The sequence below is a fragment of the Eublepharis macularius genome, chromosome 5, assembly GCF_028583425.1.
Source record: "Eublepharis macularius isolate TG4126 chromosome 5, MPM_Emac_v1.0, whole genome shotgun sequence".
Taxonomy (NCBI): Eukaryota; Metazoa; Chordata; class Lepidosauria; order Squamata; family Eublepharidae; genus Eublepharis; species Eublepharis macularius.
In genome coordinates, this window is record NC_072794.1 from 142,897,046 (window position 1) to 142,919,085 (window position 22,040).

General features: G+C 44.3%; 1 protein-coding gene across 1 annotated transcript; it reads right to left on the minus strand.

Annotated features, from left to right (window-relative positions):
* Nucleotides 1-3,371: 3,371 nt before the first annotated feature.
* Nucleotides 3,372-22,019, minus strand: PIGT (phosphatidylinositol glycan anchor biosynthesis class T). The gene is made up of 12 exons (XM_054980637.1): nt 21,827-22,019; nt 18,645-18,822; nt 17,514-17,641; nt 15,425-15,525; nt 14,831-14,917; nt 13,231-13,318; nt 13,040-13,137; nt 11,279-11,444; nt 10,527-10,727; nt 7,433-7,598; nt 7,228-7,311; nt 3,372-5,244 (listed from the first exon to the last, which is right to left on the minus strand). Exons 1-12 carry the CDS (start codon nt 21,999-22,001, stop codon nt 4,992-4,994), a joined length of 1,725 nt encoding a protein of 574 aa, XP_054836612.1. The 5' UTR covers nt 22,002-22,019; the 3' UTR covers nt 3,372-4,991.
* Nucleotides 22,020-22,040: the final 21 nt, after the last annotated feature.

Here is a 22,040-nt window from a genome sequence, read left to right on the forward strand (position 1 = left end):
ATACTAAAATTACAACTGTTCCCATTATATAATGTCCTGTTGAACAATTCCATTTGTAAGTAATTTGTGACTAATGCAGATCTTTGTTTCATTGAAGCTTAGCTCATTTACCCTGAAAATCTTCTTGATCTCTTAAGGTGTCACTGGACTCAAATCTTGCTGTTACTTCACAGGGTTAAAGTTTTTGAGATGAAGATGGAGGCAAAGGGGGGCTCATATATCCCACTCTGACAGGAAGCTGAAGGTGGTTCCCAGTTCCTTATTTGCAGTTCCTAGTTCCTTATTTGCAAAGCCAAAGAAAAATATTGTGGGGAAATTGAAAAGCCCTGAACCCCAAAATGAAATTTGCAGGGGCACATATTATACACCTCCAGATTCAGCAGACTCGGCCATCTAAGTGGACGTATACTGGGTCATCCTGCAAAACCCAGATCTTGAGTTAACAGCTTTAAAATAGCGTGCCCACAGAACAATTCAATAAGAAGAATGGAGCGGCAGCTGCAGCGGAAAAAAACCTTTGGATCACCCCAAATCACACAGACCTGAACTCCAGAGACTGTCCCCTACAAGAGGACATGTGCTGGTACCGATCCAGTATCTGGTTCTGGAGCTGAGGCCTCCTGTTTCACCTTTCTCCCAGAGCCTTGTATTAGACATTGCTGTGAATAAGGAGCTGGGAATCATAACAGCTCTCTGCACCACCAAATAATCTTCGGATCACTACAAATCACACAAGACAGGAACTCCAGAGACTGTTCCGGAGCTTTGACCTCTTATTTGTGCTGCCTCCCAGAAGCCTGTTTTGGGAACAGCTTCTGTTTCAAAGCAGGTCATGTCTTGGGCCTGTTCAGATTTGGATCCTGGACTTATCCATTTCAGTGCCTGATTTTAAGTGGTAACACTTGCTCTCCTGATGAGCCCCTTATGCCTCTTATATTTCCCAGCTCCTTATGCACAGCAATGTCTAATACAAGGCTCTGGGAGAAAGGTGAAATAGTAGGCCTCAACTCCAGAAGCAGAGATTGGATCAGAACCAGCACATGTCCTGTTGTGGGGGACAGTCTCTGGAGTTCAGGTCTGTGATTTGTGGTGATCCAAAGATTATTTGGGGGTGCAAAGGGCTCTTATATATCCCAGTTCCTTATTCACAGCAATGTCTAATACAAGGTTCTGGGAGAAAGGTGAAATAGTAGGCCTCAACTCCAGAAGCAGAGATTGGATCAGAACCAGCACATGTCCTCTTGTATGGGACAGTCTCTGGAGTTCAGGTCTGTGTGATCTGGGGTGATCCAAAGGTTTTTTTCCGCTGCAACTGCCACTCCTTTCTTCTTATTGAATTGTTCTGTGGGCACCCTATTGTTAACTCAAGATCTAGGTTTTGCAGGATGACCCAGTATAGGTCCACTTAGATGGCTGAGTCTGCTGAATCTGGAGGTGTATATGTGCCCCTGCAAACTTCATTTTGGGATTCAGAGATTTTCATTTTCCCGACAATATTTTTCTTTGGCTTTGCAAGTAAGGAACTAGGAACTGCAAATAAGGAACTGGGAACCAACTTCAGCTTCGTCACCCTGACCTCCATGGAGGGGAAGGTATTATATATTTTTTTCCCTGAGCTTTTTTTATTTGCACTAACAGACTCTTGTCTTTGGGCTGTGTACACATGGGTTAAGGTTGTTACCATGTTTCCCAGAAATGGAAAGAGGCAAAGTCATATGCTTTTATTTAGAATAAAGAGGGACAATGTTTTTTAAAAAAGCAAACTCAAGTCGTTGGTCCAGCAGAGTATCCTAAATGCCCAGAGGAGACTAGTGTACAATCTATATAAAGATGGGGAGGGGGGGCTAAAAGAGAATAAAAGGGAGAATATAAAACATACTTTGTCTGAAGAGAAGGGTGTCTGGTGGTATTCAATTCCCTGAAGACTCTGGAGGAGAGATGGTCCTTTGAGAAGGCAGAGAGTCCACTTTTGGTTCCCAAGGTCGCTCCTGTGGGAATTGCTGGGCAAGAGACCCCCTTTTTTATATTACTGGTCCTATGGATCATTGGGGTTTGATTTTGGGGGACAGGAAAAATCCAGTTTTTGGTAGAGCTACCAGGGCCTGGGAGAGACTGACTGGGTGTGACAGGGGACTTGACTGAGATAAAGTGAACAAAGAAGTAGCTTGGGTTGTGGTTGGATTATTGTCTTGCATCTTTGGGTGACTTAGGAGACCCACTTTCATTTTGGGTGAAATTGATTGGTTTAAATCTCTGGGAGTGCCGCATTCACAGGGTGGAGATAAAGTAATTAGCAGCCACCCAAGACAGGCTCTTGACAGTGGTGTGGCTCCAGGCTCTCCAGGACTTGGTTGGCCTCTTCTTTCTTGTACAAAGTATGGCTAATCTTTAACCCTTTGATGGGGGAAGGACCCTAGTGGCCAGTTAGCCCATGTTCACTATATCAGAGATACAGAACTCCAAGAGTAGGGGGGAGTAGGGGATAAATGCCTGCAAATATTCCTACAAATAAGGAGCTGGGGGATATTAGCACCCCCCAAAAAAACCTAAGTCAGAATCCATACTCTGTTGGAAAGGGGGCTGCAAGCCTGTCATGTAGGATGGCTCCATGACTCAGGCAGAAAAGAGCCCTTCATTGGTGGGGGGTAGTTACCTCTGTATTCCCGAAGAACACAGCTGCAGTTTGCTCCAGATATGGGGCAGAACAGAGCAAAAAGCTTGAGTATCTGCCGCATCTGAGCAACCTGCAACACCCATTCCTCACTGAGTGGTAGATAACAAAGCTAGTATATTGTTTGTGTGTGTGTGTGTGTGTGCATAGTCACACATGTGCACACACAACCCAGAACCTGTGTATCACAAGGGAGGTAGGACTCTATTGCTGCCTTTGCTAAAAGATCCGAAAGCTACAACTTTTACTTAAGAGTGCAACTGTGAGTTGGGAAGAGATACCTTATAGAGTTAACTCAGGAAGAGTCCCTAACAAATTCCCATCTGGACGCTCAAAGGCCTTGTTTCAGCATATCAGATACCCCTTGGACATAAAGCAGTTATGAAGCTCTGATATTCCCACAATCAGCAGGCAGTCAGTGACAGCACAGCACGCACAAAAGAAGAATGTGCAAATTGGCACACAAACTGGTATCTTTTTCTAGAGACAGGGTTCTCAATACTTTCAAGATTTGTAGCACTGCACCATCTGGGAACACCCATTCCAGTTTACTCTTCAGCTAAATCAGAACCTCTCATTTTGAAAGCTGCTTAGATTTTGCTGAATTCTCATCATCATGATACCCATGCCATCTTAAGTAACATTTGCACATTAAGAGGTGGGTCTTAAACTGTACTGATTAAAAGCAACAACACATTCCTTAAATGATAAAGATGTCTTTATTGTGGAAACAAAGGGGGAAATGGTAATACTTGTGGTGGTGTTCTGGGAACACCTTGTGGCTAGAAAAAGGACTGCCTACAACTAGAAAAGGATGAGAAGAATAGGTATTTCCTGCAGCAGAAATGTAAGAATAGAAAATTCCTTATTTCCTAGACAAGATGATCAATGTATCAAGTATTTCATAACTCCCAAGCTTCATAGAATGGGTCTTGTCAACGCTTATTTTTAAAATTTCAGCCTGGCTGTTGTGCATGATGCCTGTTTTAATTTAACAATTCTATAATTTCCTTTAATATGGATCAACTATAGATGGAAAGTACTAAAAGGTCCTTGGATTGATCAGCATTAGAACCACAATAAGCAAGGTATTTAATATAGGGTCATCCATCCTGGGCTGGGAAATTCCTGGAGATTGAGGAGTGAAGCTTGGGGAGGGACCTCAGTAGAGTAGAAAGTCCACCCTCCATAGGTGCCATTTTCTCCAGAGGAACTGTGTTCTGTTGTCTGGAGATGTATGGTGATTCCAGATCTCCAGGCCCCACCTGGAGGTTGGCAAGCCTAATTTTAAAGTGAGAGCAAACTAAGCAATTCTGGCAATTCTAAGCCAGTTTGGTGCAGTGGTTAAGAGCACGGGACTCTAATCTGGAGAGCCAGGTTTGATTCCCCACTCCTCCACAAAGCCAGCTGGGTGACCTTGGGCGAGTCACAGTTCTCTTGAGCTCTCTTAGCCCCACCCACCTCACAGGGTGATTGTTGTGGGGTAATAATAACACTTTGTAAACCGCTCTGAGTGGGCATTAAGTTGTCCTGAAGGGCGGTATATAAATCGAATGTTATTATTATTATTATTATGGGCAAGAAATTGCCTTGTTACTTCTAATGAGGATTCTCGACATTTGGCAGTCTTGGACTGTTGCCCACTCCTATACCACCTGTGCCCTTCCCCCCTTTGGCCTTACTTAAACATTCTATTCTACCATTTTGCCAGCTCCCTGCCCCTCCTATAGAGTCTTCCTATAGCCCAGCCCACTAGTTTGTTAAACACAGGAAAGAAGTTTCTCCCTCAGAGTGGGGCAGACAGTTGCCTAGCAACATCAACCCAGACATTGCCTCCCCACAGCCCAGCAAAATGGCTAAATGGGCCTGACTCAGATGCAGTTACCATGCCAGGACATTATCCCACTTGGCTGCTAAGAAGGTATGAGTGATGTATTGACAGTGGTTGCCAAGGAAACAAGAAGAGCTTGGCCGATGCAACGGAATGTCTGTAGAGAAGCAAAGCCGAGGGGACAAAAGTTCAGGCACAGGTCAAGTTTATTTCCAGAATCTCTTCACCAAACATAAGTTATTCCCCTCTCCCAGAAAAAAACAACCCCAAATTAGCCAGTTTTTCTCCTGAGTGCTTTGCATTTGTAGTCTCAAAATGAATGATTGATGCACAAGATCCAGTGCTTTTCAATGGTAAAAAAAAAAGACAGGATCGATTGGCTGCTCAAGAATCAGAAAACTAGGGAGAGGGGTTGACAGCCATCTTGATTCTGAGGACGTGGCCCCACACGTGGCTCAGAGTTCCCAAAACTGGCGGTGCTAGCCTCCTTCAAAGAGGAGGGACGCCTCTCATTTTTCGGATTATGTTTGCCAGCCGCTTGGCCAATCCTCCCCTGCTGGGTTCTTCCACATGGAATGTTCTTGTGAGGAGGTTATAAAAAGAACCATAGCACACAGCCACCACAGTACAGGTCAGGCAGATGACATTATAAGGCATGCTGAAGTCTGGCGTTGGCAGGTTCACCAGCAGCGGTTCTGTATAGAGGCGTACGAAGTAGCTGGAGCCATCGGAAGAAGGAAACCTGGGGAGGGAGGAGAGGGAAAGGATGGGTGAGCTGACATGAAAGGATGGATGAGCTGACATGAAGCTGTACCACTTCAATTAGGAGACTGGGGAAGGACTGAAGGCAAGACCCATATTAAAATCAAACTAGTTTTCCACATGGAAATGTTGCTGTTGCAGGCACATTTAGAGAAGCAACAATTTCCTCCTCTCTCACACAAGCAAAAGTGGTAGAGTCTCATGACAGGACTGTCGCACGCCAACAACTCAACCAGGCTTCAGTTTTCTGCAATCCTGTCCATGTAGTACCCTATGCGGTATCTAGAATCTGTCCCACAATTTGGATGCCCAAGAGTCTTAGCTTTCCTTCCCTCCCTCCTGTAACCATGGGGAGCTGTCTGAAAACTTACAGCCCTTGTGTAAAAGACACAGGTCAGGAAATGCATCCCTACTACAGCCTCATCTGGATGCTGAGAAGCACTTCAGGCTAAACGTAGACAAGATTACGCTTTGACGAAAGCTCTGACTCCTATCACAATACAACGATGCTACGAAGTAATATAGGCAGGGCCTGATATCATGATTTGTTGAACTTATGCTTGCTGACTATCTCATCTCTATTGCTCCTATGAAGCGTTTTATGGTGCTACAGAGTAGGTAGGCTGATAGTGTTAGGGTGAAATGAAGGTCTGTCTCACCCTCTTTTCTAGTACCTTAGCCACTAAATTAGTAATTTATAAATCATTATAGAGTTAGAACATTACAATCATTTGTCTACTAGGCCCTCTGAATTCACTTGCGAATAGAATGGTTAATAATGGTCATTGACTGTGATTTGAACTGATATTCCCTGGGAGGGTGATTCCCTTTGTTGTTTACCAGAGAGGAATGGGGCAGGAAAAATGCCAGGAAAACCATCCTGCAAGTAAACTGCCCTGCTGCCACTGTGCTGTACTGGCAGCTGCAACAGCGACAGAGAAACTACAGCAATGTGTTGCCATGTAGAAGTCAACACATGGCATGGGGCTACACACCAGCACCACCCACAGAATGCACACAGGCAAAGTTCTACCGGCGCTCTTATCTGGCAACCTTGGCCTGATGCAGACACAATCTACCCATCCACCCATATCTCTTAACCATGATAAGGAGTTTGAGAGCATGTTGCAGTCTCACACACTTCCTGCCTCTCTCCTGTCAATCCTTCCCCTTTCATTAAAACTACGGTGCAGTGGTATGCTAGCACTGACTGTCGATAAGACTGGTTACAAACTCCAGTTTAAAGTCAGTCAGAATGGGGTTCTCAAAAAATGGAAGGAGAAAATTCATGTCTGAGCGGAAGCAGGAGGAAGTGCAAAGCATGTGCCTGATCTAACCATAGGAATCAGGAAGTTTCTAAATGAGACCGTAATGACCCAAAGTGACTTATCAAATCATTTTCCCTTCCTCCACTTTCTTTTAATAACAAGCCCGTGAGGTAGGTTAGACTGAGAGTGTGTAACAGGCCCAAGTGAGCTTCTATGACATAGTGGGTATTTGTCTTGGATCTCCCAGGTCCTAGCCCGACACTAACCACTACTCCACTTGCATCTGCACTGGGTCTTTCATAGTGACACCCCCTCCCCACCCCTGAATACCTACTGATAGGTCAATTAGAAATATTTCCGGTCTGGAAGACAGGCAAAGAATCATCCACAAACCTTGCGCTGTATCACCACATAAGCAGTTAAGCCAACCTGGGGCTATCCAGAACATCTCCTGCCAAGCTCTGCAAATAGGTTAACGCTGTGTACAGACTCCATTCTAGATATACCCATCAGCAATTCTTACCCTCAGGAAGACATTTCACAACAAATCATGCAGAGAACAGTTTTGTGCCAGAAAAAAATAGAAACAACTGCAGAGTTAGCAAATACTAATTCCAGAGTTAGCAAATACTAATTCCATACTAATTCCACCTTCCCCATCTCTCCATCTGGACCAGACACTCCAATGCACTCACAGGGAAGCAAAGAGGGGGCTTAGCTCTTCATCTTCCTCCTTCATTGCAATAATGCTTGGCACCAGGGCACTCAGGACAGACGGACTAAAGGCAGAAAAACAAAGCAAGGATGTTATGCAAGTTTAGGCCCCGCTGGGGAAATAAATGGGAAAACATGACGCCAAGGCAGACGATCACTGACGGTCTAAGACTGCTACAGCCTTACCTCACGTAAAAGCCATGGTTGGGGTCAGGAGTGTATTCTGTCCACTTCAGCAAGGCCCTCTCAAACTGGATGGTGATCTTTGTGACAGAATTTGCTGGCAGCTGAATCAGCATCTCTAGGAGATGAGGGCGCCGCCGGTCCTGTGCCGGCTGATAGTGGATATAACCTAGCACCGAAAGACAGGCAATCATCACATGACCCTTTGCCATCATCCTTACTTGAGGGTTGCATAACAGCCCTTCTTGGGCCCCACTGGACCCTCCCCCCCCCTCTACAGCAGCTTTGGAGGAGAGAAAGAACTTGGACCAAAATGCACTTCTCTGACAGCCTCCACTCTCTCCGTCAAGAACACAAAACTCTTGTGGAAGAAGGCTGAGCACAGACTGTGATTAAGGCTGCAACTTTATGCACACCAACATGAAGATATGTACGGCTGAATCAAATGGCATGCTCCCCCCACCCCAATAAACATACACAAAAAAGAAGTTTAAGGTTGTCTCCTAGCCATCCCAAGCAGAATTGCACCAGTCTAAATCCACTGACTTAAGCTTTTCTCAGGATGTTGCTGTCAATGCTGGGCCTTAGTTTCACATCTAATTAAGCTGCCTTGGGCATGCCAGTCTCTTTCTGCTTCACTCCACACTCCTTAACAATCAGTTTATATACTGCCCTTCAGGACAACTTAATGCCCACTCAGAGCAGTTTACGAAGGACGTTATTATCATCCTCACGAAATGTGCCCTGTGAGTTCTGTGGGGCTGAGAGAGCTCTGAGAGAGCTGTGACTGACCCAAGGTCACCCAGCTGGCTTCAAGTGGAGGAGAGGAGAATCAAACCTAGTTCTCCAGATTAGAGTTCTGCTGCTCTTAACCACTACATCAAACTGACTCACTACACCAAACAGTGAGTAATTCCAGAGGGGAGAAGCTGAGGGGACTGATTATTTGTTGACTTCAATCATTTCTATCTTGCTTTCTGTAAGAAAGCACATCAAGGAGCCAACAATCGTAAAGTTTTTTCCTGCAAAATTCAGGATCAGCTTGCTAACAGAAATTAATTAACAATGAATAAAACCCATGTATGAAAGCATTGAGAAACAGCAATCAAAATCAAAGAGAACGGGAACAACAAAGGCAGCTGTTAAAAAGCAGCACAATCAATTCCAAAAGCCTCCAGAAATGTCACCTTATACATTTTATTGTGCTTTCCCCTAAAAAACTCAGGAATAGAGTACGTGGTTCTCTCTCCCACTTGCCTCCAAATTTTATCTTCACAAGAACCCTGAGAGATACTTTGGGCTGACAGAGTATGCCCAAGGTCACCCAGCTATGCAAAACAACAGAGGCGTTCCCAAAGGGAAAAGTATACTAGAATACCCGAAAGACTTCCCAGGGAGTGAAATATGTATATGAATTCTTGTTAAAGGTTTTTCATTGTGGTTTTATTTCACTCCCCGGGAAGTCTTTCGGGTATTCAAGGTCACCCAGCTGTCATCGGAACGTTAGAAGAGAAAGCTAGTGGACTTCTGCCAGGAGCGTGCTCCCTCATCTTGGGGCAACTGCCAAAAAATGCTCTCCTGAGCGGCTGCCAGCTTGAACTCACTGGCCTCCCAACAGGCCAGCTCAGGAAGCAAGACCAGTTCAAAAGTCTGTAAATACAACAACATTAGCAGAAATAAAACATGTCTATATTTATTCAACATTTAAATATTAAACATTAAAACATTTCACCATTAAAAGCATTTAAAATAAAGTATGTATACAATAATTCAATAAAAACATATAAACGTATCGGGGGTATGCCAAAGAAAACAAAAAAGTCTTCACCTGCTGGCAGCAGATAACAATAGTGGGAGACAAAACACCATTCCATAGCAAAAGCAGTATCTTGGATGATGCTAACAAATCTCTTATGCCTCACTCATAGTTTGGATCCAGCACACTGGTTTTGACTTCCTCATTATGGAAGTTAAGATGTTCTTCCTCTCTGTGCAAAATTCTAGGGACCTAGTAACGTGCACAATGTAGAGTTGGTGTAGTATGCGCATGCCTGCATTTATAAGATGCCGTGTCTCCGCACAATGGGAGGGAAAGTGGGGTAAAAAGTTATTCATAAATAAATCAAAGCATAACCACAAAAACTTTGCAACAATTCTCGTCTCGAGAAGGAAACTTTAGTCCTCTTTGTGAAACAAACAGGGAACGCCACAATCAGTTATTATTACCACTACTATCCAAACTAGTTTCCTTTGAAGAACTGCTTATAGCTTGCAAAAAATCCAGGAACAAAGTCCTATATATTTATTATGTAACAAGTCCTAAACATACAAAGTGCACATATACAGGCAATTTGTGTAGAAGGGGGAAGCAAGATCATAACTTCTACCTTGCCCCACTCACTCCTGTTTAGTCCTAGATCAGAATAAAGCCCACACATATACAAATCACATATGCACAGGCTCTGCTGATATGACTGTGAATGCGGTGTTGTGCATAACTGCATTGCTTCTGTAAATGAATGAATGATAAATTTGTTTGTGGCCAAAGGCCATTACAATCATACAAATATAACATATAAAACACTCTAGCATGTAAACATATGTACAAATATTAAAAAATTAAAATGATCTCGGCAGAAAATGCCACTCAGATAAAACCATTGCTGTCTCTGGACACAACTCTAGCCTGGATTTTCTTAGCTGCTAAGGTGAACAGAAAGACTCTATAAGGGACAAATGCAGTAGTGTCAGACAGGAGTAAAAACAACTTCTCAGAGTCTGAAGAGGAGTTTAAACCGATTAAAAACTCTTCTAGGAATTTATTCCTTGGCTCTGCATAAAGTGGGCAGGATAGTAGGTAATGTGGTAAATCCTCCACAACATGAGCACCACAAATACAGTAGCGGAGGGCATAGCGCCCAGCTAGCAATGCTGTGGGCATAGTCTGGAACCGGATTGAGGTAAGGGCTGTTCTGAGGTTGTGAGGAAGGATATTGACCAAATAGGGTGCTGCTACTGTAAATATCATTTGTATGTGTATTTAAAAACAGAAAAGGAGGAAGATGCATTTTGGATTGCAAGTGGGGCTCATCCTTACTTGGTTTGTTTTCCTTTCCCTTTGTGATAATGGTCAGCGTATGAATGTAGAGTCGCAGGTACCAGGGCACCGTCTCTAGTAACAGCACAGGGAAAGCCCGGTATGGGTGTGTATTATAGACAAGAGTGCTGATCTCTCCAGTCTGAAGACCGTAGCCACTCACGTAGCGCTGAGCATGGAGCACAGGTGCTGCCAAATCCACTGCAGGAAGGAAACACAGGAGGAGGGAAGTAAACTTCAGCTACAGGTCTAAATGCAAAACAGAGGTGGAACTATGGATGTGGGGGGGCGGGGAGCCAATAATCTCTCTCCCTAAGAAAATGCAGGATGAAGCTCCAGATCTTGCTTTGCAAGAAAATGAAAGTCCATCTGCTTCCTTACTTGTACTGGAATTCTCTCTTTCTGCATTCTGAGCTGGCAGCGAGTATTCAGAGCACCGCTTGCTTATATGGATGCTCTAACCAGCTGTTTCCATTTGCAAGGACAGCAGAAACAACTCTGAATCTCTGAACTGTCTATGGTGCCTGTTTAATGCAATTTCCCCTGGGATCCTTGGTCTTTTACTTGTAATCAAAATTGGACTGAACACACTGAACTGCCGCAGGGGTAATTTGACCTCTGAACAGGAAGGATGCTTTCAGAGGTGGTTCCAGCAGAAAAAAGAGCAGTTAAATACTACAACAATTGTACCCACTGGCAAGGGATTGAAGAGGCTGTCAACATTAAAGACGGGAAAACCACGGATTACTCACAGCTATCTTGTGGCCGTTTCCATTTAAGCTGCACATTGAGGCTACGAGACACATTAAAGAGTCCTGGGTCCAGGAGGTCGTAGACTGCATAGGTTCTTCTGTTTCCTTGGACAGATGCTTCATGTACAGACTGAGGAGCTGGAGTAACCTCTAATAACTCATTCTCCTGAAAACAGAGGCACCATATTTATCGACCATCAGAATATGCCATCCACGTCATATACATGAAAGCCTGGTCTCAAGCCAAGCGATGAATTCATTTAAAAAAAACCCCCAAAACATAACAATGATCAATATTACAACAAACCACTAAAACATCCAGCCGCCTAAAATGACATCTCTAAAACAGTTCTCAGGCTAGAAGCAGACAATTTTAAAAAGCTTTAAAAAAATGGAACACTTCATTTAAAAATCCTGGGCCGACTCCAGACGGCCCTCTGCATGCCGAAACGTTGCGCGTCGTCGCACAGAAAACACGATATTTCGTGTTTTCCGCACGACGACGCATGACGTTTCGGCATGCAGAGGCCCGTCTGGAATCAGCCCTGGATAAAGAGAAACATTTTTCCCTAAAAGAACAGTAAAGTAGGTGCCATGTGAACCTCAAGGGGGAGCACATTCCAAAAGAGAAGTTCCTTACTGAAAAAGTCAATCACTAGTTGTTTACTTCACTTGTGTAGGTGGGAGCATAGACAGCAGGGCTCTTGAAGATGCTCTTAACTGACAGACTGGACAGTATAAGAGAAGGCCGTCCTTCAGGTATCCTGGCCACAAGCCATTTGGGTTCTTAAAGGTAGGAACTCTGAATTGCGCCTGGAAGCAAATAGGCAGCCAGTGCAGATCTTTCAGCATAGGAGGTGGTACAATCCCTACACTCAGTTCTCTATAACAACAGCATTTTGAACCAGCTGAAGTTTCCAAACAGTTTTCAAAGGTAGCCCCACATAAACCATATTATGACAACATCACCTGGATTTGATCAAGGCATGGAAGACAGCAGCCAGATCACACTTTCCAAAAACAGCTATAGCTGGTATATCCATTGAAACCAATTAAAAGACATGACATGTCAGGGAGGTGACTTCCGCCTCCGACTGTAGGCAAGGCTCCTTTGGGGATCCTTGGGGGGCGGCGGGGAGCCTCACACTGTCCAGGACCGGCTGACCCTTCCACTCACAAGTGACTTTGTCTCCGACAATGAGCATCTGCCTTGTCTGGACTAAGCTTCAGTTTACTGGCACTCATTGATCCTAATACCTTCCCCAGGCATTTGTTCAAGACGTCTACAATCTCACCTTACGCAACTGTTAGGGAGAAACAGAGCTGGGTTTAATTTATTCACTCCAGATCCACAGATTATCTCTCCCAGTGGTTTCATGGGGGCATGAGGGACTCCTGTGGGACTCCACAGCATATATGTCAATCGACTGAGCAGCAGCCCCCAGCATCAGATTCTGGAACTGGATGGCTGGGAAAGAGAGAAAGCACCCAAGTCCTATGTTCTGCACACCCAGCCCTGCCAGTTACTACATAAGGATAGAGATGTTGAATTCCTGAACAGCTGTAGATATCTTGTTCAATATCTTCCCCATCCAATAACACACTTTAAGCAAGTTTTATTTTATACACACACACCCCTCTGTAGCTGAGATCAATGCCATTTCTATATGGATATACCACACAGTAGATAGTAATTGATGAAATCTGCATTTTCTAAGGCCATGCTATTCCAGCAATATCAGTTGAAAAGAAAAAGCTTACCTGGCCTTTGCTGGAAATGTCAACATAGATCTTGCTTTGAGATGCCAAAGGACATGCTTCGGTAAGAGTGCGAGAAAAAATCTTGAAAAGGGACCAGTCTGGGATACAGATGGACACAAGAGGTCAGCAACACAATAAAGAGGGGTGACCACATGAGAGAGGCAAGTCTATGTAGGGCAGGTTTGAGTTACCTTTTTTCCCTTGGCCGGTGGCAAAACTATCAAAAACAACTGTAAGGGTCTGTCTGAGTTCCCATGAAGAGGTCAAGCAAGCGCCATCCTGAGAAAGAAGGCCAGAAGGGGGAAAAAAAGATTTTTAAAAATTATTGTCATAAAAATATAATGAGGTGCCCTGCCAGATCAGACCAAGTTTCTGTTTCACTCAGTGGGCAACAGTTGCCCTGGAGGGCCAACTAACAGGGAATTGAGTTCAAGAACTTCACTTGATGATGCCTCCTGGTATTCAGAAATTTACTGCTTCTGAATAAGGTTTTCCTTTATCCTCCATGGCTAGTGACCACTGATGCACTTCTTCTCCATGAATATCCTCAATCCCTCTTTAAAGCCATTGATGCTTGTGGCCATCACTCCGTCCACGGCAAACAATTTTACAACTGAATTAATCATTAGAAACTTACACAGCCTGATGTATTAGAACACCAGCTTAGCAAACACAAAACAGACGTTCTTCTAATTCACAATGTTTACACTCTCTGTTCCAATATTTAATTCATGGAACCTGCCACAGCAGCAATGTACCAGGATTTCCATTCAAAAGATGTATGCACACAGTTCAGTTACAGAAGCTATTTTCCTTAACCATTATAAAACAATTAGTAGATTGCAAATGCTTTGCAATTACATTTTTTAAAACAACCAACACTTTCTCAATAAAGGGCCTAATCTTAAAGAGAAAAGTGGAAAAGAAAGTGAAAAAGAAAAGTGTAAATGAAAAGGAAAAGGGAGAGTGCAAAGAAAAAATGAAAGAGAGAAAAGGGGGTGAAAAGGAAAAGTGAAGAAGAGGTTTTCAGTGTTACCCTAAAGATTTTTTACTGAAAATATTGCAGAGCAGTAAGAAAGTGGAATCAGAGGTATCTGTGGTTTCTCAACATGGATGAAGATAAGACAAGGGACACAGACACAGGGTTAGATCCAACCAGTTTTTTCACTCAATCTTGTCCAATTCCTCTCCTTACTACATCCCCTATCCCATGTGGCTTTTGTTCATAATGTTCTGTGATTACCAGCACAGCTTTTTTGGTGTTCAAAAGGGAAATTTGGTTTGATCTAACCACAGTCTTGCACAAGTGTGAAGTGAGCACAGGGCTTTGATTCTCCCCCCTGTTGACTGCACTCCTCAAGATGGCCAGGAACAGCTAGAATACTTTAAGGCATCTTGTTCATTTAGCCAGCAACAAAGTGAAGACAGAATGTAATTTGATGTTCTGCTAAAGAAAAAACATTTATATTCATAGCAGCTATTCAGATGCATTATTAGGAGTGACAGATATTTCCAAATGACACATGAATTTCTGTATTTCCTTCAGTCACAAGGAGCCTTAAAAGCACCAAAAGAAATGAAACGTGCATTCTCAATTACTACTAAGTAAGCTTAGTACTAACTATGCTTATACTTATGCTTAGAATGCTAAATATGCTTACTACGTACATACTGTGTTACTAAGTTACTATCACAAAACTGAACACAGAATCTCCTAGGCTCAAGTGTGGTTTAAAGTGATGATAAAGCTGTGCATAGGTTACACACAACATTAAACAGTGTCAGACTCACCCTGCAGATGGGGCGGATGTGCACGGCTTGGGAATGATAGCTGCTGTGGAACAGGCGCTCAGCCTTCAGCAACACAGCCAGGCCAGCCTGTGGGAGAGGGGAGGGAGTGGGAAGAAAATGTGGATGAAAGTCTACCTTGAAGAATTCCCCCAAATAAATCAGTGGCCTATGCCACCAGGTCCACTTTGGGAAAGACCAAGGGGGACGAGTTTTAGTCCTCCCTCTTCCCTGCAACAACTTGCCCCAACTGGGGAAGACTCAGAACCTCCACAACAAAAACACCAAATGCCCAAAAATATATGAACGCATTAGGTTGCCTTATACTGACCCAGACCCTTGCCCTATCAAGGTCAACATGTCTACTTAGACTGGCAGCAGCTCTCCAAGGTCTCAGCTAGAGGTCTTCCGTATCACCCACTACCTGATCCTTTTAAGTGGAAATGCTGAGGATCGAAATCGGGACCTTCGAGTGCAAAGCAGATGCTCTACCACCGACCAATGGACCCTCCCCAACAGGACAAGGGAATCCAGGGTGAAAGCATATGGAGGTGTCCCAAGGGACAAAACATACTTTGTTACAGGTTCTAAGTTCACCTTTGAACTGCAGGGCAATAACTTCTTCCAGGGCGTGAGATTCTCGGTGCAGACGACTTCACGGGGCAGGACAGCATATCGTAAGAAGTGATGATCTGTAGCTTAATGAGGAAATGGAGAGTTCAGAAACCCTGTGGCCGGAGAGACGTGCACAGAAATGCTCAAATCTAATAACTCATTTAATAGAAGTGGAATCTGCCCAGCTTGTAGAAGAGTCATGGGCAGCTCCCACTATCCCTTGACATAAAAGGAAGAGAGTGACATCAGACCATCCAATATAGCTCAGTGTTGCTCAGCAGCTATCACAGCCCAGGTGGATTAGACAAAAGAGTTTAAGTCTAACAGCCTTTCCCAGTGTCCAACCAGATGCCCTAGAAGGTCCACAAGCAGCCCTGAACAGAACATTTGCCACCATTTGTCTAATCCTACTTTAAAACAATCTAAAAGACTATTGCTTAATTGTGGCAAACTTATCTTAGTGTATGAGATGACAACTGGGACTGAGGGACAGGGAGCTGTGAAGATCTCCCAACTGCTAGAAACTCCTGCAAACATTCTCTAGATCTCTTGGCTCTAGCTAATTACTATTTTTACCTTTTCAAAGTTAGTATCTGCAAATATAACAGCTCAGAAGCATATTGTTTAAAAAGAGTGAGTAAACCTTCCCTAGGTGGCCTTAAAAAAAACCTCTGCCAAACCCACAAGCCATTCTTGCGCTTAACCTCCCATCTGCAATATGGGGATAATATAAGGCAGGGCCTGGTAAGGATTACTGAGATCATGTATATGAAATACTTCCAACACTCATGCTGTCACGATGACAATGTAACATAATGGTACTTATTTTTATTTTTAACCAGTCCTGAGATGAAGTGGTGCAGTTGTCAAAGCATCAAGATTAGACAGTAATTCTGTTCACATGTTACAGTGGACACATGTACAATTCATGCACGGTGTACGCTTGAGTGGATCAAGTAATTCTCATGCTGTATTCAACACACATACAGCTTAATTTGTGATTGAAACCATATATCCCTGGCTTCATTTGTAAAATGAAGACATGTTCATGCTTTTTTACGAACAGGTACTGGTACTGGTACTGGTGTACAGTGTACACGTGTTCACGGTAGCATCTGAACAGGGCTTGAGGAGACTCTGGTACAAATCCTGCTCTCTTGAGGTCTAATGACACAATACATTGTGCCATGTCTGCCCTAGGGTGCTGCCAGGCAGACATGGACTGGGAATTCCTAGTTGCTCATCAGGGCACATGCAACTTCTCAAAAGAGCCATGCCAGGCTGTTTCAGGTTGGGGAAAAAGTGCAGAGTGGGGGGACTGAAGCCCCTTCTCCCCTCACACCATAGTCTTGATCCAAATTGGGTCCCCACACGTAGGAATTTAGTTCTTCACAGCTGATGTGAGACTGACTGTTTCAAAGCTAGGCTGGGCGACCAAGATACGTCAAAAATCATAATGTGTAGTTTAGCCCTCGGGGCATACATAGTTCTCCCTTCCCCATTTTATCCTCCTCCTTTCTCAGTGGAACCTACTGTACAGTTTGTTGTGAGGATAAAATGAGGAAAGGAGAACAGCGTACACCGAGTTCCTTGAAGAAGAAAGGAATAAAATGGAATAGACAAACAAAAGCACAGTTGATAGCTAAAGGTCTCAGGTGGTTATCTGTGCCATCCCAAGTAGAGCTATGCTTTCGAAGCTCATTGACTTAGGCTGTAACTCAAGACCGAATTTTAATACAAAGTAGTTAGTGATAAAAACAAAATCAATAAAATGTAGCAGGTAAAAACTTCCACCAGTTGAAGTTATCTTTTCTCTCCTCCAGCCATCCCAAAGAATGTTTATCATGGTTCCAAGGTAGCAGTCTAAAACTGTCATCCCAATTATGACAGCTCCTTAAAACCTCCCACCTCGTGCAGCATCATCTGCAGTTCACCCACTCCCATCACCCTCCAAGTCTACTTGCTAGTAGTGTATCATGCAAGTAATAAGCTCAAACAGCAATTAAGTGCTGCTCTTCAGCGCAAAGCAAGCCTGTGCCAGCACAGCATGCATGCATGCGCACACTCTCACCATTAGCCAATCCCAGAGGTTTGAAGGATGCTGTTGGAGTGACGGTGTTGGTGGAATCAATGAAGTTCAGAGAGGCACAGAATATCCCTGAGAGTATGTTACTGAGATCCTTCCAAGCCTTGTCAACACTAGATGAAAGGAGATCAAATATGAGCAATTACTTGGGTCAGTGGAAATTTTATCCCAAACTGATGTTTTTGACAAAAACTGTGTTTAAACTGTATTGTTAGCTATTAAACCGAGTCTGAAATTGAACATTCTTTTTGGATGCCATTCTGTTAGTGCCATTCTGCTATACACAGACACACAAGTAAGTCTATAATAGAAAGCATGGGCTTCATCCCAGTATCTGTATTTCATAATACTATAGCAGTGACAAAAGTTCGTATTACTAATAAACAAGAATGTGCACAATTACAGCCCAGAGACGAGTGCCGTCTAGCAGCTAGTAGCTGGTGTCTGTCTCCCCTGTTGTCACAGTGGGTCATCTCCATGTGGTAGAGATACCATGGGCCTTTCAGAGGCTGCTGCTGACTCACATACTCTGCACTCATCCTTGAACCAAGCAGCTAAATACAGAAGAGGGCCTGAGATATATTAGGAGTTTTAAGATGAACAGCTGTATCAGTGCTGCTTTCACAGAATGGGCTTTTGAAAACCACCTTGATTGTGCAAATTAGCTAGATGGTTTTCAACCCTTTTAATGAAGACTGAAGGCTTGATAAACCTTGCTATTTATGTACATAATAAAATGAAAGAGGGGAGAGAAAATAGCCACAGTCCATAAAATAAATTCATTGCTGTGGGAAAGAGTGTTCCTTTAGGAGCATTGCGACACTGCATAGCACACTGAAAATCAGGGCACAAATCTGATGCCCACAATCTTAAGGTCTAATGTCAAAAACGCAGGCCCAACATTATTCATTAGGATATTCTAAGAGTGTAATATGAAGTTTATACAGGACTGCATACGTCTCAAGTGACACTCCCAAGATTATTTACAAGGGTCAATTCACGTGCATTTTCAAACCCAAATGTTAATGTGCCTGGCCCGGGGGGAGGGGCAGTGGAATAGCCCTCATACACTTCTCCTTAATTACTGTGAGGGGACTGATCACCTTCAGCACTTACTCAGCAACAGAGTCCTGAAACCAGACCCAGAGTTCAGCCCCAGCGGGAGCTTGCAAGTATGGCTGTCCCCAACTCCGTGTTCGCCAGAAGCCCTGAGTGAGGGAGAGATGCAACTCACGCACTGAATACTTAGAGATGAGCTGTCCCAGGGCCTTAGGGAATAGCCTGTAGTGAGAGACTGGGAGGGGAGGAGGGAAAGAAGCAGAGGAGAAATCTAGAGAGAAGTTCCTCTCCCTTTCACCCCCATACTGCAGCCCAATGCTAGGATTCAGCGGAAGTTAGGCATGCCCATTTAAATCAGTCACTTTCTACTCTCTCAGCCGGCCTTGGTACCATTCTTTTTTCCCTCTCTGCATACGGCTGACTGGTGCAGGTTTCATATCCTATTGATTTACTCATTTCTTGCCCCAGTGAGTCTTACTTATGTTACTACTGTCTGTGAATATGCTGTCCTTAAAGCACAGCTTGGTTTCCATTCCAGCCCAGCACTTCATGAACGCTCCCTGCTCCCAAGACATAGGAATCTTGTTCCCTTGACAATGAAGGAAACATTCGTGGAGAGTACGCACAAAGGTGACTCTGAGTCAGATATTTGTTTTGGAGGACCAGCACACTGTTATGATTAGAGTGTTGGATTAGGATCAAAGAAACCCAGGTTTGGATCCTCATTCTGACACAGAAAATTGCTAGGTGGTTTGGGGTCTTTCGGTCCAATTTTAGTATATGTGCTGCCGAAGCGAGCACGGTTTGGGGTCAGTCAGTCACACATATGATTGGCCCAGCCTACCTCGTAGGGTTGTTGGGAGAATAAAATGGGGAAGTGGAGAATGTTGTAAGCCACTTTGTGTTCCCACTGGAGAACAAGGCAGAGTATAAATGAATTAAATGAACAAGCAAACCTGTTTTAGGGAGTTGCCTCCAGGAACAGCAAGGGTGCCTCCTGCATTTTGCACTCATTTTTGCACCCCTTGCAATTGGAGCTAGAGGGGGGAACAGGTGAGCCTCTGCTCTGTCCTAGTAAGCGCCACGCAAACACTGGTTGCACCTTTTAACACCCTATGCATATTTACTCAAGAGTAAATCTCGCTGAGTTCAACAGGTCTGCCCTTCAGTAACAGTGCATAGGGCTATAACCTGACTTGAAGCGTTGCCTTGCACAGGTGCAGATAGGGGCCTGATGTTGGCATACTGGATAGGAAGGTAAGCAGCAAAGCCATGATCTGACATCCCTCCTAGAACATGCTATGCCTCTGCTCACTTGGAATCCATGTGAGGTCAGCGCGCATCTCTAGCACCACCTAAACTCTTTGCACTTGTGTAGGGGCAGGCCTTCCCACTGCAGCAGTACAAGGCTGAGATGTGCACTTTTGCAAGCAAATCTGCCTTACAGTGCTAAACACCATAAGTCCAACTTTCTGCCTAACCATCAATCCCCTCAAAAACTTGACAGAAGTCTATATAAAACGACCAGCTTTTTACATATGCACATTGGCCCATTTGGTGAAAAGGGAGGCTGAAAAGCACTTCAAGTGGATGTGTGAATTCCACTTAAAACCTACACGCTAGTCTGGGACTAAGCCTCACTGAATTTACTAGTCAATCCACGCATGTTTCTCAGGCATGTCCATCTCTGTTTAAAGGGCTATACTCGTAAGATAATATGCCCCAGGACTACAGGCTTAGTCTGTAGCAGTAAAAACAGTAAAGAGCCTGGCAACAACCAGAGAGGGCAATCCTAAATGCTCAGAAATAAACACCACTGAATTCAACGTAGTTTACTCCTAAACAATGATCCCAGTGCAGAAACTGTGTTAGCTCACTGCAGCAAAATTAAAACCAACACTTTAAAGATTAAATTTATTCCCACACAAGCTGTTTGTAAGTCAGAGTCATCATCACTCCTGTTTAATTTTACTTCCAGGTAAGTATGCACAGGATTACAGCCTTACAGTGAAATCCTAAACAGAGTTACTTCAGCTTAAGCTCTCTTGTCCTGGGGTATTTCAATGGGCTTAGAACGGAGTAACTTTGCTTAGAATATCACTGTCAGTCTGGTGTTTTTAATTTTTTTTAAAAATTATGTTATTTATATTCTGCCTTTCTCACTGAGATAGGAGTGCTCTACTGTAAGGAAATAATCTCAGAGGAATAGGGACCATAGACTTTACTACTATGAGCTGCTGTGTGCTGTTCTGTTGCTTTAGATATGATTCTACCAGGCAGTTTTATGGTGTTTAATGTATCAGAATTGCTTATGCTCTGTTTCAGCATTTCTTCAACTCTGTATTAGATTTCTGATGGTTTTAAAATCTTTGCACATTTGAATTTATAGACTGTAATTTTATTTATTGAAATTATTTGAAGTCCTCCTTTCTCACTGAGACAAGGTGGGTCAGTACAGTCAACATCAAAGACATTTTAATAAGCAAAGTAATAGAGTATGAGGAAAGGCTGAAGGAGCTGGGCATGCTTAGCTTGGAGAAGAGGCAACTGAGAGGTGATATGATAGCCCTCTTCAAGTATTTGAAGGGCTGTCTCACAGAGAATGGAGCAGAGGTGTTTTCTGTTGCCCCAGAGGGTTAGACCAGAAACAGCAAGTTAACATTGAATTAAAACTGCTTTCAACTAAACGTCACGAAGGATTTCTTGACACTTAAGAGTGATTCCTCAGTTCCGCGGGAAGTGGCGGCTCTCCTTCATTACAGGTGTTTTAAGAAGAGGCTAGATGGTCATCTGACGGCATGTAGGGATGAGGCTGTGCTTGGCTCTCGTGGCCCTTTCTTGTATGCCCAGGGTAACGCCGACTTTTCCTCCAGGCCAGATGAGCCTGGAGGTATTTTGCCTTCCTCTGAGCCTAGAGCAGGGGTCACTGAGGAAGGGTGTGTGTGTGTGTGTGTGAGTGTGAGTGAGAGTATAGCTGTGAATTTCCTGAACTGTGCAGGGGGCTTGACTAGATGATCCTTGGGATCCCTTCCTGCTCTATGTTTCTTCTTCATTTTGCTACATAAATCTTAAGCACGTTTACCTGCATCAACAAAACCTTCCGACCAGCCCCTCACCCGCACCCCCACCCCGCAGTACCCACCCGCCGGCTGTCTCGCACCACCCACCGAGGCTGCCCACCAACGACGGTGCAGCCCACTGGACCAAGCCCCACCCTTCCTAGGGGCCACGCCCCTTACCGCCCTCCCGCTGCAGGTCGGAGTCCCAGCGCGTCCGGAACTGGAAAGTAGCGGCCAGGTCGCCGGAAGGAAGGGGGCTGAGCAGCAACTCCTCCCTCAGGGAATCGCGGAGGGGCTCGGCCGCCAAGGCCGGCACCAGGAGCAGAAGCCCCAGCAGCGCCTTGGCCTGCTCCATCCCCTCGCCCCTGCCTAGGCTAAGCTCCGCCCACTGTCT